The sequence below is a fragment of the Taudactylus pleione genome, unplaced genomic scaffold (genome assembly GCF_031769625.1).
Source record: "Taudactylus pleione unplaced genomic scaffold, aTauple2 ptg000380l, whole genome shotgun sequence".
Lineage (NCBI taxonomy): Eukaryota > Metazoa > Chordata > Amphibia > Anura > Myobatrachidae > Taudactylus > Taudactylus pleione.
In genome coordinates this window covers 2,522,968-2,550,614 of record NW_028284781.1, presented here as the reverse complement: position 1 = coordinate 2,550,614, position 27,647 = coordinate 2,522,968, and the positions used below count along the sequence as shown (strand labels likewise).

Genomic DNA, 27,647 nt, shown 5'->3' with positions numbered 1-27,647 from the left:
AAATTGTTAAAGCATGATTTGGAACTCAGACTGAAAACCAATCAAGGTAAACAGCAGTGGATGTAGACTGCTTATCTAGCACATCTTCCCTCATACTTCACAGGACAGATTCTACCATTGCAATTATCAGAAAGAACAGATGCTCTTACTTCCAACAAGGTGGGTAGGTGAACAATAAATTGGCAGCCAGTCTCCACTCTAGGGCTCAATCAGGCTGACATTTTCCAAGAAAAAAAGTTTTAGCAAATACTTCTAACTTTTCATCATCTGCCTCAAACAGTTTAGTAGCTAAAAGTTTATAGCACTTTATTTTTAATGAGTTACTTTGAAAGGTTTCACAGAGAGTCAAAGCAATAATGAAACCAGATCGGACAATATGCAGTCAGCAAGGTCACCGTTACCTTCTCATCATCACTTTCCTGCTTTGTCAGGGATTTCTTGGAGCGTCTTTGAGAAGAACTGTTTATCTAGTGAAATAACAACAGAAAAACATTTCTAGGTTACTATAAAAAGTTCAAACACACAACAACTAAATATCCACATATCAGAAGCAAAATTAATTAAATGGAGCAACTACTTGCAACTACTACGCTACTCTTGTACAATGTTACTCTTCAGAAAGACACACAATGTTGTATTTACATAATAACATTAACTTTGTTGGCATATACATTAGCACTATTATTAAACGGTGTTACAATACTGATTTTGCTACAATGCTTTTGTTTGGTTCTCTACTACGAAACCGCAACTGTATCATGGTTTAAGCATATGCTAGAATACCAGAGACAGCCCAAAATAAATGTAAACATGAAAATATAGGGTAGGCTCATGGCTTACATTCTAATTAATCATACAGTAATAGGTATGTTATGCTAGTACTACCGTACTTTAAATGCAGTTAGTTGTTATTGTGGGGTGTACCTTAGCATGCAGGAATGTAACATGTGACTTTGGTTTCTTGTATTATGCTCACAGTACACACAGAGCATGACCAGAGTAAAGTAGCTCACTAGAGTGCAGTGTTGCACATATAACTCATATCATATGCAGTGTGTCAGGTGCAGGCTGGGTGACTGTGCAGTATGGCTATCAACAAACGACAAGCACAGAATAAAGTGGTTACCCCTCACATAGGTGTATCCTGTCATTTCAAATACAAGATCTATGCATTGCTGTCAACTGTACTGTACATAGATACTGGATTGTTGACCTATGAGCACTAGTATTAATATGGAATTGATTTGCATGAAGGGAACTGTACTAATAGAATAACTTTAATAGGGCAGTCAGTGTCCTCTCTTGCGTCAATAGATATTTGGCACACACTACTAGATGTACTTTATAAATGTATTGGCTTCCTATACCTGGCTATCATTCGGTATTCTTTCATTTGCTTGTGTCCTGTGTTCTCTCTTTTCTCTGTGTTTTTGTTCCTCATTCTGTGAATACCGCTCCTTAGAAGATGTCTCTTTCACTCTGTCCACATATTTCACGGAGTCCCCTGTAGACCTCAGTTCCATGTCGCCATGTGTACCCTTCTCTCGTCTGCGATGGTGCCTCTTCTCCCTGTCAGAGTTCTCACTGCGATTCCGGTCACTCCTTGTCCTCTCATGCTGCATATCTTGGCTAGTTAAATCCTCCCTGTGCTTTCGGTGTCTTTGGTCTCGATCTTTGTGATCTTCATTCTTGAAAAAGACAATGCGAGAAGTTTAAAAAAAAAAAAAAAGGTAAATTATTTTGAAATAAAACCAGTTGTACAGATTTGGAATTAAAGGGTGATATAAAATGCAAAACCAAGATAAAAGATTACCTCTCGTTTTGTCCCTTCTTTTGCCCGTCGTTCCTGATGTCTTCTTTCTCGATCATCACTTTGGTGTTTGCTTTTACCTATGATTCAAATGTCAAGATTTACTATAAATGAAATATATGTGTATGTACATTATTACATTTAATACACAATTTCAAAACGTCAAAGTGCATGTATATGGTGAATTTATATGCAAGGGTGGAATAAGTACAGTGCATCCTGGCATTTTCCTTTCCCTTCGGAAGGCACCAGATCATGAAATGTATCTAACTAATCTTTGCTTCATTTGTTTTTGTATTTTATGTAACAGTATGTATCAGTGTACAGCTCACTGTAATAAACCAGTTTGTTAAGGTGTAAAGAATTTGGTCTGATGCAAACCAGGAATTAAATTGGGAATACACTGATCAAAAGAAGCATGCAAAGCAAAAATATGTATAGTTGCTCACAGTGCTGTAACAAGCTGGCAATATGCCCTGGGCCGACCCCGCCCCCTACACCCGTACATCATTACGTCACACCTAGGGGACGGGGCTGATGACAGTGCCACCAGCTAGGGGACAAGGCTGCTGACACAGCTGCCAACATCGGTTAGTAGAGCACTGCCCACAGCATCCTAAGGACTCTTAGGGGGAAGAGAAGGGAGAGAAAAGACGGGAGGGAAGGAAAAAGGTAAAGGAAAAAGAAAAAATGGAAAAAAGAAAAAATGGAAAAAAGAAAGGAAATGGAAAGAAAAGAAAATAAAAGAAAAAATGAAGAAAAGAAAAAAAGAAGAAAAGAAAAAGGAGAAGAGAAGAGAAGAGAAGAGAAAAAAGGAGGAACCAGGCAATGAGAGCTACAAGTTTCAATAAAAATGGATAAAGAGAGAATGAAGTTATATAGATGTTAGGGGAGGTTCAGCCTCAAAATGATTTATCCATGGAGTCCAGACTCTAACAAAGTGGTCTAGGGTATCACTGAAGTGATATGTTACATCCTGTACTGTAAGTGGACCAAATAGAATTAACGGTAGTTGTCAATGAGGGTGGTTCAGTCAATTTTCACTGTGCTGCAATTTGACATTTGGCTGTGTTCAATATGTGTTTAATCAATTTCTGTTGTGGGTGCGAGATATCAGGGTTGAAATAGCAAATTATATAGAGGAGAGTTTGGTACTTCAATTCCAACTATGGATCTAATTCATTTATGAACTTCTGTCCAGTAATGTTGAAAATGAGGACATAACCACCAAATATGCAGGAGGGTTCCCTGGTGACCACACAATCACCAACAAAACTCAGAAGTTGAGGTATATATTAAATGGAGACGAGTGGGCACCATGCACCAGAGAAAATAAAGGTAGTAGGAATTCATCTTAATTCGTACCAAGATTGAGCTCTTAGCAATTTCTGTTCTAATTTTGGACCACTCCTCGGTGCTCAGGATCTCATCCACATCACATTCCCATGCCAGTACGTGTGCTTCCTTTTGGAGTTGGTTGTGGGAAAGTAGTATTTGATATATAGTGGAAATATGTTCTTTGGTCAATTCAGAGTGTTAACATAATGATTCTATGGGTGTCCTATCAGTGATGAAGATTGATTTTTTTTATTTTTTTTTTAAAGAATGATAAAAATTGTCGTAGTTGTACAAATTGATAAAATACTTAATGAGGGAGAGAGAAGCAGGGTTTGGAGGTCCGATCACTCCTTTTTCTGATATATTGCTACAGGACATTACCATTGGGAAATTTGAACATATTATCCATTTTGTATAATGATTTTACCACTGAAAAAAATTCGTTTTACATCTCACTGCAAACAGTGACAGTAGGTAATTCAAGCTAGGTCCATTGGTGATTAACCACATCACTGAATCTAGTACAAGAGCAGGTCATTATAATGCCTATGTGTTTGAGGGAGCATTATATACAGAGTGTAGGAGTCCAAGGACGTGCAGAAATGAGCAACAAATCAACAAATGTAAACAGCTTATTCACATACATACAATTACAGTAGGTCATATATATTTGGAAACTGACACAATTTACATAATTTTGCCTCTATATGCTACCAAAATGGATTTGAAATGAAACAATGGAGATGCATTAGAAGTCCAGACTTTCAGCTTTAATTCAAGAGGTTGAACAAAAATATTGTATGAAACGTTTAGGAATTGCAACCATTTTTATACACAGTCCTCTATTTTTAGGGGCTCAAATGTAATTTGTAAACTTAACATAATCATAAGTTAAATTTTCATTTGTAATTCTTTGTTGAGAATCACCTGAATGCTGGGTTTCCTCCTTTGTTATGCTTTGCCAGGCCTTTACTACAGCTGTCTTCAGTTGTTGTTTGTTCATGGCTCTGTCTGCTCTTAGTTTTGTCTTCGGTAAGTGAAATGCATGCTCGATCGGGTTGAGATCAGGTGATTGACTTGGCCATTGCAGAATATTCCACTCCCTTGCCTTAAAAATCCCCTGGGTTGCTTTCACAGTATGTTTTGGGTCACTGTCCACCTGTAGTGCCATCCAATCAACTTTGCTGAATTTGGCTGAATCTGAGCAGACAGTATATCGCTATACACATTAGAATTCATCCAGCTGCTTCTGTCTTCTGTCACATCATCAATAAATGCCAATGCCATGCATGTTGAAGCCATCACACTGCCGCCACCGTGTTTTACAGATTATGTGGTATGCTTCGGATCATGAACGATTCCAAGCCCTCTCCATACTTTTTTCTTCCCATCATTCTTGTGCAGGCTGATCTTAGTTTCATCTGGTCAAAGAATCCCCTTCCAGAACTGGTCTGGGCTGTGTAACTGGGGTACTTTAGTGCCTCTCTTCCACTTTGCTACCTCACTCACATCCCAGTACAAGGAGCTCCGTTTAGAGTGTAAGCCCCTGTATGAGTGAGCACCTGTCTGGGCAATTGCACACTGCTGTACAGCGTGTTTGGCCGGAGCTCCAGGAGCTACTCATTTAAACTGTTAGCCTGCTTGCATAACTCTCCAGTCTGCAAACCGCTGGGGCATGTCCCACACAGCAGTGGATTCTGGCGCCGCTTTCACACATTTCGGTGGGATTTCTAAGAGAGAACACAGTAACTGCTATTGGCTCCTGATGGATTTTGGATACGGTTCCTGCGGCTATCTGCACATTCTGGTTCTGGATTAGTACTAGTATATATTTATTCTCCATGTGATTCTTGTTCAGGACAACAATCATACCATCTGCACAAAAAGGCTTACATTTCCAAAACTGAAGAATGATGCCACTATGGTGAGACATTGTTATTAACGATTTCTGAACGTTTATTAGTCTCAGTGATTGGATTTTTATCTTACTAAGAGAGGATTATTTTATATACATTTTTCCTGCTGAGAGGTGCTTATAAATTGTATTTTTATTCTTTATTTTTAGTGTGATATGTATTATCCCAATTAGTGTGTACTTATTGCATATGTATTAAAATATAAATTGTAAGTAGTCAAGGTATTATCTTTTTTTTTATTAGTAATTGAGTGAATGCAGCTCTGGATTTTCCCTATTAGCTTTATTTGGTATGCAGTCGGGAAGCCGGCGGACGTAAGCCCGACAGCCTTATCCCGGCGAGGGTTAAATCACAGGCGTCTAAATCTAGACGTCTGTCATGTGACCGGCGCCTGGCATCCCGATCGAAGTGATGCCAGGCGCCGCTGCGGACACCCACGGTGGGGTAGGGTTAGGTTTATGGCTCTGGGGGGGACTTAAGGTTAGGCACCCCCCTGGGAGGTTAGGGTTAGGCTAGGGGAAGGGAGGGTTAGGGTTAGGCACTCCCCCCGGGGGACTTAGGTTTAGGCGGCGGGGAAGGGGGGATTAGGTTTAGGCACTTAGAGGGGAGATTAGGGTTAGGCACTGGGGGGGGGGGGGGTTAAGGTTAGACACCCCTAAGAAGGGTTAGGGTAAGGGGGGGTTAGGTTAGTTCAGTGTTTCTCAAACTCGGTCCTCAGGACCCCACACATTTCACATTTTGTAGGTCTCCTAGCAGGTGCACAGGTGTAGTCATTACTCACTACCACATTTTAAAAGATCCCCAGGTGAAACTAATTATTTCACTTGTGATTCTAAGGAGACCTGGAAAACATGCACTGTTTGGGGTTCTGAGGACCGAGTTTGAGAACCTGTGGGTTAGTTGATACTTACCTGCGGACGATCGGGATTTTCAACCATGTCGGCCAGCCGCTGTCCAGATTTGCACCGCCGGACGCATACCGATTCCGCTTTATTTGTACGCTGCAATCTAGATGTCAGTTTGGGCACGCTCTCCCAAATCTAAATCTCTCTGCACATTTTACATCCCCCCCCACCTGCAGTGCAGCATGGTTTTACCAAGGGGCACAGTTACTTGTTCTTTTTTATTTTATTCCCAACTTAGAATCAGACCCAGAGCCCACAAATGTCACTTACCTAGACTGTCTCTCATCTTCCTTTCCTCTCTGCTCAGCTCAGCCATCCCATACTCTTTGGTTGGATTTCCCCCACTGTTCTTTCTTTCCGTAATTTGTTCTCTCTCCCTAATTTTGTGCCTTTCAGATATCTGATGTTTGCCCCTGTCCGTCTCCATCACTTTTTCCTTTTCTCTGTGATGCTCTCGAACATTCTCTCTCTCTCTGTCTGCGTGACTCTCTCTCTCGTGGTACTTGTGACGCTCTCTTTCATCTGTCTTATCATTGGATTCATATGTTCTGTGTTTTGCACGTTCCTCTCTGGTTTCCTCTCTGTGATGTCTTCTTTCCTTAGATCTCTTACTATGAAGATCTTCTGACTGCATAGCCTAAAACAAGATAATAACAGGATTGTAAAAAAGGGCTAGCATACTCACATACACAGTAATGACATATGAAGAATAACAGCTAGCCACAAGAAATGTTTTGGGAAAAATAATAATTGTAAATTCTTGGTCAAACTGACTCAATATTAAGTTCCGATATAAAGGAGGACTAGATTTAGTCAAGTTGTATATGAATATGGTGCTCGTGCATATGCCCCATATCAATCCCCTATAAGAACAGGTTATGGATGTTACACATCTAGGTGAGAATGATCACTATAGGGTACAGTACCTGCTTTATCCCTGATGTTGTCACCGGGTAAAGGGGTGTAGGAGGAGGGCCCAGAGAAGCTATAAAGTTGAATACATGGGTCTCTGTAACCATAAACAGTCTCCCGTAAATAGACAATCCGTATGTCTTTGGGCGCTGTATTCTTGCAAGGATTTCATATACAAGTTCCAGGAACTGTTTATTATCATTTCGGGACACCCGCTTTGTCCATACAGCGGTCGGCTGTCAGCGGGTCAGATGCTCTAATAGAGCTTCCGAGGTTCATGGACCATTAGAACGAGATGCCTGTGACTCGCGATTTGCCACAGCCGCTTAGCACCAGGTACTCTCCACACCCGGGTAGGTTTTTCAGCAGACTGCAGCTGCCGAATACCTCCCTGTACCTGGTTCCCGCTGTGCCCCAGGATTCACATCTTTGCTCCGACTGACTGACCGTCGGCACAGAATTCAGCGTCCAGAGACATACGGATTGTCTATCTACGGGAGAGTTTATGGTTACAGAGATCCACGTATTCAACTTTACAGCTTCTCTGGGCCCTCCTCCTATACCCCTTTACCCCGTGACAACATCAGGGATAAAACAGGTACTGTGCCCTAAGATGATCATTCTCACCTAGACGTGTGATATCCACAACCTGTTTTATTGAGGATTGATATGGGGCATATGCACGAGCACCATATTCATATACAACTTGACTAGATCTGGTCCTCCTTTATATCGGGACTTAATATTGAGTCAATTTGACCAAGAATTTATTACATTGGCTTGATACTGAAAAGAAATTGTTGTAATTGTTCTCTGGAATTCTTTTGATACACCATTATCATACGTTGAAACTTAATACGGATCTAACGCAAGTTTGTATTTACTATGCACACCTTCCAGTGTTCTTTATGTGTACAGCCTGTGATTTTTTATGTTTTTCATGTGGGGATTTTTTCCTCATTTTATTTGTGAAAGAATCAATTTTTTATGTAATTTTACACTGTTGAGTATTTAAATCTGTATAAAATTCCTAACGATTAAAATATTTTTCATTGACTGAATGCTTCAAGCGCTGCTTATCTTTATGTGACTTATATTTCTATAATATACCAGGACACTACCGGGTTTCCTGTTGCAGCAGCTGAAGCATTTATAGATAGGAAACATTTAGTTCCTTTGTATATATAAGAGGACTCATAATAGCGCTACTAATTGTTTTTTTCTATTTTTTTGGTCAGAGTAACCATCAAGTCAAGCAATTGTAAGGATATCATCATTGGAATCTCATGTTATATGTTGCTATATTGGTAATATTCAGGTCTCTGGGGCTGAATCAGCAGAAGACAAAGTTACACAAACTAATGCAGATTTCTGTATTCTGTGCATGTGCAAAACGGGTCCCACTCCAGTTTTCCGGGCATGGCAAGGCAAGGGTCTGCGTCCATGGACACAGACATCCTGACCTCGCTGGCTGCCAGGACCCGGACAGGCTCCAGTAGGCTTCAGCATCCGCAGCCTGCTCAAAGGAGCAACTGATGGTGATCACAGACTGTGACCTCGGACGCAGCACTGGGATTGCAGATGCAGCAAGGAGGTGTCAGATACCTGCATTTGCATTTTAGCAGGACGGAATTGTACAGCCGCTTGTGTCCGTCCTCTGCTGAATCAGGCCCTCTGTCTCCTCCTAGGCTATGACTAATCAGAACGCCAGCAGCCGTTTGCTTGTGTTTTGTAGACAGCAACTGTACATTACCATGAAGTGTTTATGTAAAACTGTGGTAGATCAGAAGAAAATAAGTCACCTTTAGGTGTTTCTTCAGCTCCTCTGATTTCCAGGTGTCCTCCTTAGTTTTCTGCAAAAAGAAAAAAAAAGCAATATCTATTTTAAAAGGAATCATCTGTAGTATTTACTTTTAATCATTGGAGTCAATCCAACTTTCCACGAAGGGTGTGATTTGCCGTTGTAACAGCGTTAAAACGCCAACAGCAGCACCTGAACCCGCACCACTCGTGGCCCGCTCTGAGCCCAAATTCACACAATTTTGCTCGCAGCTATTGCCGTGATGAATCGCATCTGTGAGATCATCGCGGACAGTTGGATTGACCTCCAAGTTTAGACATACATGATATTTTACAAAACAAACAACGCTCACTTCTCTATATATTTGTAATTATTAAGACATGAAGACTGTCTCAAAGTCTATTTTGCAATGGAAATTTAATATTCATTTTATCATCGGTCTCTTATCATGGAAACAGAAGAACACATCATGGAGATTACACAGTGGTAAATTCCACTGATATGTATTAATTCAGCCTGAAAAAGATGTAGTGTTAAACTTGCTGTACCACCTACTAACACGTTCCTTCCCAGAGCTCCAGGTATTTGTTCATGCAACAATTTTCCTCAGGGCTCCATGGATTGTCTCCTCGCCCCAGCCAGGACCCAGAGCTGTATGATGCTATGGAGGGATGTAAGTCAGGATCCCAGCGTTCAGAATACTGGCTCCAGAATCCCGAAGGGCATCAGACTACCGGTTCCGGGATCCCGACCGTCAGAGTCCCGACAGTGAGTATTAGGGATGGGGTTAGGGACAAGTTTAGAGTATGACATTAGGGGGACAGTTAGGCTGCGGCAAGGAATTGTTAGGGTTAAGCTGCGGGAGGGGAGGTTTAGTTTAAGGCTGCCAAAGGGAACGGTTGGGATTAGGCTGCAGAATGGGTGGGTTAGTGTTAGGGGGAGGATTAGGGTAATATTTAGAATACTCACCAACATGCGCTAACATTGTAACCGTCGGGATTCTGACCGCCGAGATCCTGTATCCAACCCTAGGATGTTATGGAGGGATGGGGGGGGGGGGGGAGCAGGACACTTTGGTGCTGAGTAACTAATCTAATCACATAACGGGTAGCACTCTCTGTCAGGGGCATATCTATAATGGGTGCAGTACACACTGGCCCCTGGGTCCAGGGAGTGCCCGCACACCCTGCACCCATATTATCTAATACTTTCCTCTCCAAGATCCCGCGTCGGGTGTCTCAGCCCTGCACAAATCGCTGGGGAAATGGCGCGCACAAGTGCAGTAGACTCAGGGCACACTCTAGTGCCCAGAGTCTACTGATGCTGTGGTTGGCGATCAGATGAGTCAGTCTACTGCCGGCCGCCGGGGAGAGAGAATGGGGGCTCGGACGGGGAATGAACCCAGGCCCCCCGTATCTCTTAATATGCGCCTGATCTCAGTAGCAGACCTTAGAGCCCAGTCACCAAGTTTCACTGAATGATTGCAGCTCCTGCTTGATCCTTCCATTCACACACTCCAACTACTCCATTTTAAAGTAGCAAACTTAAATGTTCTAGTGCTTAGGTGGTAATGCAGTTTAAAATCTTACATTCCCCTCTCTTAAAGACAGTAATATGAGCAGCAAGGGCTACCCATAACATTTTGTAGCTGCAATGTTGCTGCACTCCACACAATTTAAAACAGGATTCCCAAATAGTTTTTATTTTTATTTTCTTCTTTAAATAGCTAATTAAGTAGCATTTAAGCATGCATCTGCATTTATAGTGCAGAGAGAGCTCAGGGGAGCTTTCCAAAGCGTCTTTGCTCACTATATCATGTGCCATGTAACTGTGGTTGCCATGGTAGTCACATGGTAATGTAGAAACTCCAGAAGTATAAGGGTCATTCCATGGTAAATTTACAAATTGACAAAGCAAACAATTAACAATTCCTGTATACCGGTTTTTCAAGCATGACCTGCCTTATTATTTTCTCAGTAAATAAAATTTCACATAAATTCCTCTTGCTGTTGATAGTAATGCATATACTTGCATTGTCACTTTGTAACGTATATGTTACCATGGAATGACCCATAAATCAATAATACTGTAGCTCCGATGAGAGCTGGAAGGGGAGGGGTGGAGACTCCCGTCATCTTTCTACTGTGAAGCTGCTAGACCCAGACTTAGCAGCATTGTATACAAAATTTATATGATTTTATTTATTTATTTATTTTTTGTAGAACCAATAATGTTAAAACTAGTTACAATGGGACTAGCATAAGATGAAAATGCATACAATACAGCTGTGACCTAGTTAAACACACTAAAAAAAATCTAGCAATGAAAAATTGCCAGAGGTTCCATTAACAGAATTAACAAGGTCTGTTTCACTACGATTACTTTTAAAACGGGATTTGTAGATTCCTTATGGTACTTTCCTTCTTTTGCAAAGAAACTTTCTTTTAACTTGGGTTAACATCTCCATGCTCAATTATGGTCATGGTGATTGCAGGATGATTAGATGGCAGACTTCAAGCAAAGCATGAAACACATGCATTAAGTTTTCATTTAAAAGATATAGATAATTGCTATTAACAGCTCAGAGAGGATAACGAAGTAAAATGGGGATACAGTTTTATTTCTTAGTCCATGCTTACAGTCACAAAGTCACTTCAATGATGTCTATTCCAACAACAGTCAAAGAAATAGAAATTCATGTAACAGTTTGTATTCAGGGAGATTATATATTCAGTTTAGTGATTCTCAGCATTACAGAATGAAGAGACAAGAGCGGCTTATCCTTCTCATCTGGCAGATGGCAAACAGCCTGGACTCATACCTGACTATAAGCATCCTGATATATTTACTAAGAGGTAAAAAAAAAAATAAGAGAATTTCTCCTATTTTAGAATTGAATGATCCACAAAATCACCGATCACAATAAAGAAACGATGACAAACATGTTTTATGTAGCTCTAAAAGTCTAAAATACGAGTACAAGTGTCTCTCCCAGGAATGTATTCATGCCATAATTATGAACAGGACAGTCATCATTCATACAGTGAACGTAGCAGTGTTCCTATTACATATAACAACAGAAGGAGCAGCACATGTACATGCACACACATACTTGGATAACATCATCAAGTTACTTGTAATGAAATAGAAAGTGGAAAACCTACAGTAACATTATATAATATTAATATTTTTTCTAAAGGTAGACTGTATGTAGGTAACACGGAATGGGTATGAAGTCCCGGTGGGTTCATATCCCGACACCAGCAGCCCGAAGGGAGAAGATCCCGACAGGTAAGGTAAGTACCCTATCCCTACCCCTAACGCTTCCTTAGTGGTGCCTAACCCTAACCTCCCCCTAGTGCCCAGTGATCACGGTGAGCGAAAAAATTAGTGGGTCTCAGGGACCCTTTACTTTAAAAAATTGGGGTCCTATTCCTCTTTTTCTGGGACCCATCACATATTATGGTACAATGCTGGGGGAAGATAGCAATTGGGGTATAGAGGGTTAAGGGTAAGCAGTAGTTGGGGTATAGCTGGAGAAAGAGGCAGGAGAAGTGGGGGGTAAGGACAGGCAGTGCTGGGAGCAGGGAGGAGGTACGTGCAGACAGAAGTTGGAAAAGTGCTGGGGGCAAGGATGGAGCTAGGGGCAGACAGTGCTAAGGGTAGGGGGGTAAGTTTAGAAATCATATGGGGCAGCATTGGAGCAAGGAGGGGGTTAGGGGCAGGCAGTACTGGGGACAGTGCTGTGGGGGTAGGGAGGAGGTATATAGCAGCTAAGACAGTACTGGGGTGCAAGGATTACGTTAGGGGCAGGTACTATGGGGGTACTATGGGGGCAAGGGTAGATAGCAGTTGGGCAGGACTGGGGGGCAAGGATGGGGTTAGGTTAGGAGTAGGGAAGGGGTAAGGGTAGATATCAGCTGGGGCAGTACTGGGGAGAGGGGGTATGGGGTGTCACGGTGGATCGCTACCCATACACAGACCGGACCACACATCATGGGGCAGTGACAGAGGGCCTGATTCAGAGCCGGACGCTCTGACCAGAGCGCTCGCTCTGAATCAGGGCCCTCCTACCTGAAAATGGAGCGGCCTCACGGACGCTCGCATAGCTGTGGGTTACCACCCACAGCTATAGCGAGCGTCCATGATGATGGTCGCGATGGTCAAGACCATCGCGACCATCGGGCTTGCGACAAGACCCTGCGGTAGGGTCTCGCTGCCGCAAGCCCAGGAGTGATTTTGGCTCTATCAGAGCCAAAATCACTCCCACTGATATCATTACTGATGTCAGTGGGGCCGGACTCAGACGGCAGGCGTTCCCATGGAAACGCCCCCAGCACGCCCACCAAAGGGGGCGTGCTGTCAGTCACCATCGACAGCACGTCCCCTTTGGTGCAAGACCCATGACGACGGCTGGCCGTCGTTATTCGGGTCGCACGCATGCGCACGACGGAGCTCCCTCCGTCGTGCGCATGCGCATTAGGGCACCATCGACCCGCTTGCGAGCGTCCTACGCTCGCGAGCGGGTCTGAATCAGGCCCAGAGAGCAGCACTTACCTTTGCAGAGGAGGATGGTGGCTGCACAGCACTGGGTGAGTCGGGACAGTTTCTGTGGCGGCTACCAGGGTCAGCGTGCCCTGTAGAGGATGCAGAGGAACCGCAGGAGACCGACCTGAGCTGGAGGAAAGAGACCAGCAGATCGACGCGCTGCGCTAGCGGCTCAGAGAGGGGGAGGAAGACACTGCAGGCTGCGATTGGCTGAACAGACAAAGCCAGTGATTGGCTGGAGGCGCTGCTGCTTCTTCCGGGGAGTGAGCGGAGCCTGGCTGTCCCGGTGTCTGGTCGGAGCTGTCTGGAGATTGGGCGAGTTGCGGGGACTAGATGATGAAACTCAGTCGGCGGCTATTGGTTGTGAGGCCGCCGCTGCCAGCGACGATTGGCTGCACAAAGCGCGTCCTGCGGGACCCACTTAGCTCTAAAATTTGGGTCCCCAACAGCATGTAACGCGTAAATACGCACAATAGCTCGTATTTTGCGAACCCTGGTATCTAACCCTAAGCTCCCCCCGGGGGTGCCTAACCCTAACCCCCTCTTACCGCAACCTAAACCTAACCTTCCTGGGGGGGGGGTGCCTAACCCTAACCTCTCCCGGGGGTGTCTAACCCTAACCCTACCCCCAAAACCTAACCCAAACACTGCTACGCTCTATAAGGAGCTAACCCTCCTCCCCCCCCCTTCCCCGCGGCTAACGCTAAGGGCACCCGGACTTACCTCGTTCGGTCCGGCACCGGGATTAAGATAGGCATTGGGATTTCGGCACCTATCTTAAATCCCTACTCGGATTTGGATATTGGTATTGAGACCAACTACATCCCCGTAACACGTACACTTTTAAATAATAATATATTTATAGTTACTTTATTTGGAAACTTTTTACATCACCGACACACTGGTCGGAAAATCAAAATACAACATCATCTGACATGTACCTCTGACTATGTGATTTACACCTTAAGTTGTCCATGTTCCCTTGTATATGTGGGGAAGACGGTTCGTCCTTTCCGCGAGAGAATGGCGAACCATAGATCATCGATCAGATCCGCCTTGTCATCGGGTGTGACGGACAAACCTGTAGCCAAACATTTTTTAGAGTTGAAACATCCATTGGCTTCTTTGAGGTGTATGGTGGTAGACTGTATACCACCGCTTACTAGAGGTGGAAATAGAGCGAAGATGCTACTCCGCAGAGAAGCAAAATGGATCCATCATTTGGATACAGTATGGTCACAGGGATTAAATGACTCGATCCATCTTGGTATTTTTTTGGATTGACTTTTTGTGACTTTGCCTATAAGTACAGTTAAGGGAAATAATTTGCATCTATTTCCTATGTAGTACGTGGATGACCGTAACCTTTCGATAATTTTTTGCAAAATATTTTATTTATTTTTTCCTTTTTTTGTTTTTATTTTTGGTTTGGCTCTATATGCAGTCTATGAACATTGATAATTTAATCAATCTTAATATTGATAATTTAGTCAACAAAAGAATGTGTTTGATCAGATACTATGCATTGTGTATGTTTAAAGAGTTTTAGTGTTTTATTTGTTTTTTTGTAACTATATTTGTATATATATGGAACACTGATTTACATTTAATGCGGAGTATTACTCAATGTTATACTGTGCAAGATATTATGCCTCCATTAATGCTATTGGATACTGACCGATCCTAATAGTTATTAATCTCTTACTGTAATTACATGTGTCGGCCGTCAGCTATGTCCGATGCTGGGCGCAGCTGATTGGTTGCTAAGTTAATGATTTGTTTGCGTCCCGCTATGATACACACGCGAGTGATCTGTGTGTCTATGGTTGATGTGAACTTCCTGGATGGCAGGTCAGTCTCGGGGGACGCAGTTTTAACAAGATAGAACAGTGACATATAGCTGTGTATTGTTTGTTTGTGTTGTATGTTTTGTGTATTTAGTATGTCAATAGACTGTTGTTTTTTGTAGGACACAGATGTACAATGATTAATGCGGGAGTTGCCGCCTTGATTGTTGGGGAGGTATATTAGGGGTGGGGATACCTGGATTTGTTATCTTGATAAAAGTCCTAGCAATGACTGAAATGTCGATTACTGATGTTGGCTTTCCACTAATAAAACTTTTTCTACGCTTGCAAGTCTGGTGAGTGCGCTCAATATGTTTTTATATTTTTTTTTATTTTTTTATAGTTACTTTATTTAGATATGTTATTTAAGCAAAATTAGAAAGAAGTTGGAATCTAAAGGTGCGTACACACTAGGCGATTAGGAAAGACAGTACGATTACGACATCGTAGTGCCCACACTGAACGATATGTCATTCAGTGTAGGCACCCTCCATCTTTCCGATATGTCATTCAGTGTAGGCACCCTCCATCATTCCTGAACATAGCCAATCTGTTGTTATCGGCAGATTGGCCTGCATGTTCAGGTGATGGACAATGTCGGAAACGACCAGCGGAAGCGCGCATCGCTAGTCATTTCCGACATTATAGTGCACAATTTGTGTACGATTACTGAGCGATTGCACGATTACGATGCTGTTATGCAATCGCACAATAATATCGCCCAGTGCGTACGCACCATAAGTGGTAGGAGATACAAATCTTTAGAAACAAGATATTCAAGTTGTGCGCTGTATTGGACAAATAAAATAATTATATCATTTGTTGTTGGCACAAGTTAATAGAAGCTTTATCCTAATCTTCTAAACTGGCACAAATAGAGTTTCTGACCAGATTCTAATTATAAACCTGTAACTGAATTAACACACAAAATATTTAAAAATGCAATTTGATGAGTGAAAAACAATTGGTTACACTCACATGGGATCTCCCTAGGTTTACCTAAATTGCTGCACTTTTATGGAGGACCACTGCATTCAATACTGAAATGTTTTGATAAATATAGTACAAATAAAAAGTTCTTACAGTTTGCAATTCAATTTCAGTTTAATTCAGTGCTGACATTTTTAAAAACTTGTTTTGTATATACCTGCTCCCTTTTAGTACACTGTCCAACCCTCGTTTTCAACCTACCTTTTAAATGGCTTATTCAGTATTTGTTTCTCAGGATCTACCCATCTCCATTTCCTCTATCACTTTGAGTGCAAGTAGGCTCAGTCCTAGGCTCTCTACTCTTCACTATCTATTACACTTCTCCTTAAAATACTGGTTCTTAACCAGGGTTACTTGTATGCCCTGTGGGTATGAAACGCTCAATCTGGGTTACCCGCACAGTTTCAGACACTGTAATCTTTACTTGTACAGTATTTGTTCAACACAGGTTCCATTCCAACAACAAACTATGAAGTTAATATTGTTGTTTTAACATTCTTGATGTTTGGAATGGGGCAAGGTTGCTTACCCTCCCAGATCAACGCAAAGAGTAGGCTAAAATCCCAGATTCCATTGCCCCATTGCAAATCCAGACTGCCCATGCACAAGTCCAGACACCATGTGGAGGGGGGATAGTGAGAAACAGGAGGGGAGTAGTCATGAGGAAAGGGAACAGTGTAAAACAGGATGGCAGGCAGCAGGAGGGAGGGAAGAAAAGGAACTGATGCAAGAAGACAACAGAGGGTAATGGGAAAAACAGGAGAGAGTAGGCGAGTGGTGAGCCAGCAGGACATCAGGGAGGAGAAGCTGATCAGCCCCTTGCCCTGACTAGCTGTGCGCCCTACGTCCAAGTATCCAGTTTTGGCCTGACAGAAAAGGCTCTCAGCCATGTTAGGCATAGGGCTCAACTCTACAGACAGCAGCAAAACATTAAATATCTGGCTAATTGCTTGAGACAGGTCAGACACCAAAAACCCCATATGCTGGGGACAGATCCTTTAAGCTTGAGCCTGACCGACAAGGAGCCTTGGTCAGGAGGTGTTACACAACCAGCTATATATATTTTAAATACATTTTATGACATGTTTGTGTGTGTGTCTTATATTGACTTTATAATTACCTTTTTATGTATAAGGATAAATAAATACACCCCTTGGGCGGAGCAGGACACCCCCACTTAGCAGTGTGTCACACAACACATATGGAATTGGGTGAAGACTGAGTTTTCATTTTTTACATATGCAGATTTAGTTATTTGTGGTAAATTGTACATTGGTGTAGCTGTAACATCTCATGGGGCTTATGCCCTATGTACTTATTTGTTTGCTGCAAAATGATCATACATAATAATAATTGACAAGGGGAATAAGAAAAAATTATGAAAACTGAAGCCACTGCTTTAAATGAATGAGTTCCTTTTAGTTTCATCATCACCTCTATGTGGACAATAACAGAATGTAACTATATTTATGTGTTGGTCTGTACTACTCAATGCTATGTCAATCTTCTCCATCTCCACCAGCCAACACAAGCAGCCTACGTACTCTATTTCTGTCGACAATGGAAGCTTAAGGCCAACTTATCATTTGTAACGCATAAATATCCTTTGATTCCCACATCCAATACATCTCCAAATTCTGTTATATGCATATATCTATTTTTTTCTGCCTGCACCATGGTCTCAGCAGCCAGAGTTCACTGGGTACGGTTCTGGTATGCTTCCTGGTAGCTGGTGCATCCACAGAGACCAGCTACCTTGCTGTATGATCAGCAATCAATCTTCTCATTCCCATCCCTTCCTATCCTTCTCCCCCTCATCCCTCCTTCAACACAACAGCCAGAGTAGACTGACATTCCAGCATAAAACTCCTACAGCAGACTCCCCAGCCCTGTGGCCTCCTCTACGGGTCCATCATTAGTGTTCATTCTAGCACCCTGCACATGTCACAAACCGTGCAGTTCCTCTTTTCTGCCTGGGGTGTCACACTCTGCTCTGGTGCTTCTAGCACACTCTGGTCTGATTCTCAGCTGTTTGTTGCATCAGCTGAGTGTGCTAGAAGTACCAGAGCAGAGAGCGACACCCCAGGCAGGAAAGAGGAACTGCACAGGTTGTAAAAGGTGCAGGGTGCTAGAATGAACACTAATTATCAGGAGAGCAAGGGGATCTTATAACTAAGGGGGATCTTATAATTAAAATGCTATCTGTGCCTGTCCAGCTGTGATGGGACTACAAGTCCCAGCACACCTTGTCAACTGAATTTGCTTAAACTTGCGACCATAGTTGGAGAGCTCTCAACTTACATATGGGGGCTTGGACAGCAGCGCAGGATGGTTGGGAGGCACATCCTGGGATGCAGAACAAAACGAATTCCAAACTTTCATGTCAGACAGTTGTGTGACATTCCTGTCTCAGCTCCGTAATGTACTACTTGTGGTGCGCATACATAAGACAGATATCCACTTTAATGTCTGAACCCAGAAAGTAGCAGCATTTGTATCCTGAACTGTTCTTGCAAAGTGGAATATGACTGGCTATATTGTCAGGTTTACTTTTCATCTGTAACCCTCACTGTTGGCCCAAGAATTAAACCAAATGCCCGATGGTACCACAGAGGCAAACAATTGCATTATGCTCTCTGTATCTTGATGTGCTTACTGGTATGCTCAATGTACTGTATTGTGGTCTCTAGGATACTCATTGTGCTGCACAGCAGTCATTGGGATGCACAGCCTACTGTGGGTCTGATTCAGCAAGGAACGCACGGATGCAGACCCACACGCAATCGGTCGATGGTTTTGCTCTGTGCATGCATCGCAGTGCGCGAACCAGCCAGCGCGATGGAGTATGTGTACGCAGGGAGTCCGCAGCCCCAGGGACAATTGATTGACAGGAAGTGCCGTTTGTGGGTGGTGACGGGGGAGTGGTCGGGCAAACACAGGCGTGCCTGTGCCTTTGGACGGGGTTTCAGGGGACGTGAATAATTAAGCCCTTGCGGCTGCTGATGCAGCCTGAGGTCTAGTTGCACACAGGATATCTCGCTATGTCTGCAGGAGGGTCAGGTCAGCCACTATTGTGCGTATGGGTACGATGGTTCTCTGTGTTACCGATGTTTCCGCTGTCTTGCCAGCAAAGCAGTTACTGAGATTCTCAGTGCATTGTATGACAGTCACTAAGATGCTCAGTGCAATGTATGGCAGTCACTAAGATGCTCAGTGCATTGTATGACAGTCACTAAGATGCTCAGTGCAATGTATGGCAGTCACTAAGATGCTCAGTGCATTGTATGGCAGTCACTAAGATGCTCAGTGCATTGTATGGCAGTCACTAAGATGCTCAGTGCAATGTATGGCAGTCACTAAGATGCTCAGTGCAATGTATGGCAGTCACTAAGATGCTCAGTGCAATGTATGGCAGTCACTAAGATGCTCAGTGCATTGTATGGCAGTCACTAAGATGCTCAGTGCAATGTATGGCAGTCACTAAGATGCTAAGCGCAATGTATGGCAGTCACTAAGATGCTAAGCGCAATGTATGGCAGTCACTAAGATGCTCAGTGCATTGTATGGCAGTCACTAAGATGCTCAGTGCATTGTATGGCAGTCACTAAGATGATCAGTGCAATGTATGGCAGTCACTAAGATGCTCAGTGCAATGTATGGCAGTCACTAAGATGCTCAGTGCAATGTATGGCAGTCACTAAGATGCTCAGTGCATTGTATGGCAGTCACTAAGATGCTAAGCGCAATGTATGGCAGTCACTAAGATGCTAAGCGCAATGTATGGCAGTCACTAAGATGCTCAGTGCAATGTATGGCAGCCACTAAGATTCTCAGTGCATTGTATGGCAGTCACTAAGATGCTCAGTGCATTGTATGGCAGTCACTAAGATGCTCAGTGCATTGTATGGCAGTCACTAAGATGATCAGTGCAATGTATGGCAGTCACTAAGATGCTCAGTGCAATGTATGGCAATCACACGGATAAAGTAATGTAGTTTGTTCATGCTCTATGTACTGTATGTGCTCTTCTGTGAATTCTTAATCAATACTCACTTTGTTCACTGCATCTGCAGAGTAACATTGATTTCCCACAAAACAAAAAAACATTCTACATACAACTAAGACAAGGCACTAAAAATTATATGTTAAATGTTACATGTATGGAATGCGCATGTCTATCCCCGGACATGCTATTCTGCGTTATTATGCTATAGAATTTGTAGCCTGGTATTTTATGTTCAACACCTCTAGAATATATCCAGAATCAGGCCCTTCCTCACCATGTAAGATACTAATAAACTCTTATCCATTACAGTAATTTATACAAGCAATAATAAGGTAATCGGCTCTTTTCTGGCTGCTCCAAACTCACGCCTCACCCCTCTCCAGTCTATTCTGAACTTTTGCTGCCCACCTCATTTTTCTCTCTCCACTGCCCCCTCTGCCAGTCACTCCACTGGCTCCCTATCCTTCTGAGATTCAAATTCTAGCTCCTCTCCCTTAAGGGGCCTATCCATTACCCGACTTTGTGAACAATCGGACCAAAGCCAGGAAGTTTTGGTCGCATTGTTCACAAAGTCGGATAATGGATAGCCGGCAAGGACCAGCGATGCGCGTGCACGCTGGGTCCCTGCCGTCCCCGACTGTCTACTGAACATGCCCGTCAACCTGACGACACTCGTCAGGTTCGGCATGTTCAGGGATAGGAGGTCGGGCTCCTTCACTGAATGACATTCAGTGAATGCCGTTCAGTGCGGGCAACGCACCTCGGCGACCTGAAGGTCTGAATACTGGATGGTCAGACTTTCATGTCGCGTAGTGGATACCCCTCTTTACTTACAAAGTTCTCAATCACACCTCTCCTCCCTACATATCCAGCCTCCTTTACTCACATAATCCGTCATTTTCTTCTGTCTGCCCCCTCACCTCCGATTGCCTCTTTCCGCTCTCACATTTTAGTGTTTTTCCCAAGCTGCTCCTATCCTATGGAATGCTCTCCCATGCACTGCCAGACTTTCACCCAGCCTACCAGCCTTCAAACGTGCTCTTAAAACTCATTTTAGTTTAGCACCCATCCTCAGGGGCGCCCAGAGGGGGGGGGCGGGTACAGATTACCCGGGCCCGGGCTTCCTGAGGGGCCCGGCGGGGGCCCGGGTCCAACGTCGCCCCCCCCTCGCTCACAGCAGCCCAGCACGCAGCGTGTGCTGAGCTGCAGTTGGAGACACAGCCACAGCAGTCTCCTATGCCTGTGCGGGGGAGCGATCACACTGATCGTGCCCCCCCTGGCTTTGCGCCGGGCTGCGGGGGCTCAGAGCGCCCCCCTCCCCGGCGCACAGCGCCGCTTCGCGGCGCTGCAAATCTTATTTATTACTTTTTTTTGGCATGGGCGTGGCCATCCTTCCCGAGATTAGGCCACGCCCCCTATTACCGGGGCCCGCCTTGGCTCTTGGCAGCCCTGCATATCCTCCCAACGCTAACTCTTGTCTGACCATTTCTCCTTTTTGTGTCCACCCATATCCCCTTAATGCTGGGCACACACTAAACGATGTGTGCCCAGCACGATCCTGCTAACCGGCAAGTGTATACACACTTGCCGAGCAAGGAGCGACGGCGGGGGCCATGCTGCATTCGCAACATGGTTCCCGCTGCCGATATCGCCCGTTCCAATGGACAATTACGTGGACGACACATCGTCTGCGACATAGCCGGTTCACACTGGCCGATGTGAACGATATGATGTCTGCTCATATGGTCTAGTAGTGTGCATCCGGCAGAGGCATCTTTAGAGAGGAGGAGGTCCATGTGCCTTCCCCGTCCAGGGCCACCTCCTCTCTTCCCGGCGGCCAACTGACGCGGCTGACCGGCCACCGGAGCATTAGTAGACTCTGGGTACTAGAGTGTGCCCAGTCTACTGCGCATAATGCCGGTAAAAAAAAATGCCCATTTTTCGGCTTTTTGTACAACGCTGACACCTGGTGCGGGACCTCGAAAAGGTAAGTTTTAAATATTATGGGTGCAGGGTGTGCGGTGCGGGCCCCCCCTGGACCCAGGGGCCCGTGTGCACCGTACACCCTGCACCCATTATAGATACGCCCCTGGTACCCTGCTTCAGATGGTAAGCTTGTGCGATCAGGGCCCTCTTACCTACATAATTATGCCAACTGCTCGCTGTAATTATTTATTTATGTGAAACTTAACTTGGTTGTACTAGTCATGTCAATTATAATTGTCACTTGTATTCCCGCCTACTCGGTACTAGTGCTTTAGAGATAATAACACTAATAATGCTACAATTGTAGCAGGAATTTTGATACATTTGACCAGATACAAGATTAGATACATTAGAATTTATATCACAGGCAGAACATACAGTTCTACGAATACATTATCATGACATAAGAGATAGGATAACTATACTGAAGACTCAGCAGAGTTTATCATAAACCTGCAAAATCTCATTAAAGCAATGAGCTGCTGCATAACGTCACTACAACAGGAGGTGCACTTTTGTAGCATGGCTCTGCCAGCTCTCCCCAGCTGTAGAGGAACTATACATCACATGATGCCCTATGAGTATGCTGGGATTTGTGGTTCCACAATAGCTGGGGATCCCATTTGCCAATGACGAGCAGAAATGTGTGTAAATAATATTATGCATCACCCTGTCTGGCTGCATGGTTCTGTACGCTACCACCGTCTTCAGCCCCAGCAGGAACGCAGCTCGCACCTCCGCTGGCTCCCTGTTACCATGGATGACTCCGTGCACTGTTTACTCTCCGGGTGGCCGCCATGACACCCGACCCAAGAAAATCGTCAGTGCGCAGGCGTACAGGCCGAGACACCAAGGCAACGATGGTTTCAGTGTGCCTGGCAACCGCGGCTGGGGCTTGGCAGGAGAGGATGGTGGGGAGGGACTGGAGTATAACATATTCGCCCTCCTCCTCCTGTGCACGGCTGCGCGCCCCCGATCCCTCTCTTCCAGTGCTGCAACTGCAGTGCTGCTCGGTTTGACAGTCATGATAATATTACATATATATACTATTACATATGATGAACTAAAGCTGGTATGTACCCAGCGATGGCACAACGCAATGAAACAACGATGTTGTGTGTATATATATATATATATATAGGGTTCCATGATGTATTTAGCAGCATGGCATCGTTCATTGCATCATCCCATTGACCAGGGCCAGATTAACAATGGGGCGGATGGAGCTACAGCTCCAGGCCACACATAAAAATAGGCCCTTTGTCATGACAACATGATGTTGACTGGCCATCTGCTCTCCACACAGTCGGCCATAAATCATAAGTAGTAAAATTGTATTTCTATTTACCTCACAAAATGAAGCATTTTTTTCTTTAATATATTTAGGGAGACACTGGGGCTGAGAGTATAGGGGGGTACACGCCCACATGGCATTGGCCACACCCACACAGCACTGGTCACACCTCCTCTCTTCTCATAATGGGCCCTTGGTCATTTTCAGCTCCAGGCCCATGTGGCCCTCAATCCGGCCCTGCCATTGACTGTGCACATCGGCGTCGTAACAATTTTATGTTGGGGGGAGCACATTAAAATCGTTCTGTCGGCTGCGCCCCCCCACAGACACTTGCCCCTCCCCGCCCTCTCAAGGCGCATATCCACTACACGATAAATTGGACGATTTGAACTATATAGTTATAATTCATCATCCGCAATATCGTGCAGTGGATATGCCGTCAACGATCAGCAATGCGCGCTCCCGCTGGTCATTGATGGCATCTTTCATCACCCGTACTTGCAGGGCAACATGACGATATTGTCAGGTTCTGCAAGTACAGGGATGAGGGAGGGTGACGTCACTGAACGATATATCGTTCAATTTGGGTGCTTAATGTTGTTAATGACATTGAGCACTCATTAACAACATTAAGCACCCCAATGCAGAAGTCCGGCTCCTGCAGTGGGTAATGGGACAGACGTCATGACGTCTCTCCCATTATCATGAGTGCGCCAGCCCGGGAGGACTGGCGGGCGGAGGGAGCGGTGTCGCGGTCCGGAGCAGCAGCGTGGATTCAGGTATGTTTTTATTTTTTTGAAAAACCTGTCAGCACTACTGGGGGCACAACAGGGAAGGGGGGTGGCTACTACTGGGGGGACCTCTACTGGGGTGGGGGCACAACGGGGGGTGGCTACTACTGGGGGCACCATTATTGGGAGGACCTCTACTGGGGGGGGGCTATTACTGGGGGCACCATTATTGGGAAGACCTCTACTGGGTGGGGCTATTACAGGGGGCACTTAATTGGGAGGGGGAACCTCAACTGGGGACCACTACTTGGGGGGGAACTACTACTGGGGGCATTATAATAGGGGCCTACTACTAGGGGCACTGCACTGGGGGGACCACAACTGGGGGCAATAACAGGAAGGACCACTACAGGGACCACTGGATAGGGGGGGTCACTAATGGGGGCCTGCATCAGGGGGACCACTACTGGGGGCACTGCATGGGAGGGGGGGACTACTGCTGGGGGCACTATATAAGGGGCTTACTGCTAGGGGCACTAGATAGGGGGGGATCACTACTGGGTGCCTGCATAAGGGGGACCACTACTGGGAAAACTGCATGGGGGGGGACTACTGCTGGGGGCACTATATAAAGGGCACTGCATAGGGGGGGACTACTACTGGGGGCACTATATAAAGGGCACTGCATAAGGGGATACCACTATTGGGTGCACTGCATTGTGGGGACGGCTACTGGAGGCACTGCATAAGGGGGAACACTACATAGGGCACTGCATTTGGGGGGACCACTACTGGGGGCACTGAGTAAGGGGAACTAATTGGGGGCTGTATAAGGAGAACCACTACTGGGGATACTGTATAAGGGGCACTACTATGGGCCTGCATAAGAGGGACCACAACTGCATACTGGGGGTACTGTATAAGGGGAACTACTGGGGTTAAGGTGCATATGGATAGGAATGTTCAGCGTGAAAATAAAGGGGTGTGTCATGTTGACACGCCCCATTTTTAAGTGACCACGCCCATTTTTTCCAGCGCGCGCCTTAGGCGTGCACACATATCGAGATGTTGTGGGGGGGCTCCCTTTTCAAATTTGCCATGGGCTCCAAATACCCTAGTTACGCCACTGCACTAGACAATATCGCTCATGGAGCATATCGTCTAGTGGATACCTGCCATAACCTGCACACACGATGCGTAGCCAGCTCAGAGACTCCTACTCACTGTAGTGGCGGCCAAGGACGGTCAGGGTCTATGCTTTACAATAGTCTGCACAACCCCTGCACCACATGGAGAAGGAGGAGGTGTAATTATTGGGGCAGATGTATGAAGCTCTGGAAAGTGATAAAGTGGAGAGTGATAAAACAACCAGCCACTCAGCTCCTAACTGTCATGTTACAGTTGGGAACTAATGCCCGTGAACAGTGATTGTGCATCCACACTGGACGACTGTTACGAATGACGGAACGATCACTGTTACGTCATTCAATAACAATGCACTGGCTGCTAGCGATATAGCGCTAGTTATGGTGTGTAGCGCATCAAACCTGGCGACTGTCGCTAGCAACCGCGGGAGTGCGCAATAATGAGTACACACTGAGCAATGCAGGCGATATGTTGTTACGAAACAGCATATCAGCCCGACATCGCCCCAGTGTGTACCCGGCTGTACATGCAGAAAATTATGTTTATTGTGCAGTTGTTAGAAACAGACATTTCCAGGGACAAATCTTTGAAACCTGGGATGGCTATCTATATTATATGTACTGAGGGCCGATTCAGTACCGAACTGCAATCGCCTACAGATCGCAGCTGTGAAAATATGCTATTGCTTGCCAAAGCATAGTCGGCATAAAGACACCCAGTGCTGCTTTCTTATATCCGTCAAACCTCGCTCTTCTGCGCATACAGCGGTACATTCGACGCACATCGGCCCATCACGCAGCATTTACATCAGGTCTGACCAGCCGCAGAAACTGCAAATCTCATCACACTTAGTGAGTTCTCAAGCTGCATAAGGAATTGCAGTGCCTAATTTATGCACGCCCATGAAACGGCGTTCAAACAGACATGTACACCTACGTTTTTCTGACCATTCCACCTTCACACCCCAAATGCTGACATTGGTTTCCTCTGTGCGTCCATAATCACAATGCCATCCCAGTGCACACGAGATGCGGCTTATTCGCTCCATCTGCATCCGTATTCGCACTTGCAATCGGTACTGAATCAGGCCCTAAGTTGGTATACCTTAGCTCTTGGGGAAGAGGGTCAGCAAGAGGATAATGAGAATTCATTATAAATTGCATGATAAGCCAATGTTTGGGGTATGCAATGGGAGGGATTTGGTCAGCAGAGCCACTAACCTATGCACTTGATTCACAAAGCACAGGTCTTGTTAATAGAGTTGGATTATCTTATTATTAGAATTTATCTCCTTGGTAGTGAGCCTAATCATGGTGGCAGTAGAGTGTACGACAAAATTTATATTTGTTGTGCATTAATGGGATTGACTCAATAAAGTCGCCCCGTGAGTCTGGGCGAGTAAGTGTGGCTATATGCCACACTTACGGTAGCTCCGGACTCTCTGATATTTGTAGGCAGCCCCTATGTGTACAAAAATCAGCAAGTCCAGGGCGAGGTCAGGCAGAGATGGGGCGAGTCCACTGCCATTGCTGGTGTTTATATGCTGTTGCATCTGCAACTCCATGCCATGGGGCACTTGCAGGGGTGCCACGGGTTGGTGGTTACAGGACCAAATTCAGTTATTTATGGTCAGTGTGATCGGCAAAACCAGAGCTGGTGGCTGCAAATCATAAAATATGTGGACAAACAAAAGCACAACCCTATACACCAACACATAACTGAACCTAAGGGTGACAGGTAAGCACAATTTACTTAGTTGAATAATTTTTGCTGAATTTCTCAATATGAAACTTTTGGGAATACAGGGCCTGGTTCAGCAAGGATCGCAATTGTGATTACGCACGCAATTGTTGCATACTGCGTATGCATCGCAGTGTGTGCGCACGAACACAGTGGCTACACAGACCCATAGCAGAGTGATTGACATGAAGTACCATTTGGGGTGGTGACGGGGGAGTGGTCGGCGAAACGCAGGCGTGCCAGTGCGTTTGAACGCCGTTGCAGGGGCATGCGTAAATTATCCACTGCGATGGCATACACAGCCTGAGCTTTCACTGTGTACCGGAAGGTTAGCAATTTCTGAGTAAGGTCTGATCTTGTGCAAGTGTGCGTGAGGCTGCGATGGTACTCGATGTTACCGATGGTTTCGCAGTCTTGCTAAGTATTATGGATGTGTGTAAGGTAAGGTGGACGTCTTTATGTTGTGCTGCGGTGGCATAGCGATGGCAGTGGATTAGCATATCATCGCAGTCCGACTGTGTGCGTAATCGCTATTGCAATCTCAGTTTCAATCCTTACTGAATCAGGCCCACAGTACACAATAGTACATGTGGACATCCTGCTTTTGGTTGTGTACCACACTACTCTTCACATTTATTATTTTGTTAACCTGTAATAAAATATGTTGGACAATCAAA

At 44.9% G+C, this 27,647-nt stretch overlaps 1 protein-coding gene across 2 annotated transcripts in view; it reads right to left on the bottom strand.

Moving 5' to 3' along the window:
• The window catches only part of DYNC2I1 (dynein 2 intermediate chain 1), a 67,461-nt gene extending 44,513 nt beyond the window's left edge, over window positions 1-22,948 (bottom strand). For both annotated transcript variants that reach the window (XM_088445433.1, XM_088445434.1), the window contains exons 1-6: window positions 22,729-22,948; window positions 8,684-8,734; window positions 6,240-6,606; window positions 1,814-1,890; window positions 1,368-1,688; window positions 402-467 (exon numbers count right to left, since the gene is read on the bottom strand). In XM_088445433.1, coding sequence (XP_088301559.1) covers window positions 402-467; window positions 1,368-1,688; window positions 1,814-1,890; window positions 6,240-6,606; window positions 8,684-8,734; window positions 22,729-22,743 — 897 coding nt within the window. In that variant the 5' untranslated portion in view covers window positions 22,744-22,948. The remainder of the gene's footprint in view (window positions 1-401; window positions 468-1,367; window positions 1,689-1,813; window positions 1,891-6,239; window positions 6,607-8,683; window positions 8,735-22,728) is intronic.
• Between the last annotated feature and the right edge of the window lie 4,699 nt (window positions 22,949-27,647).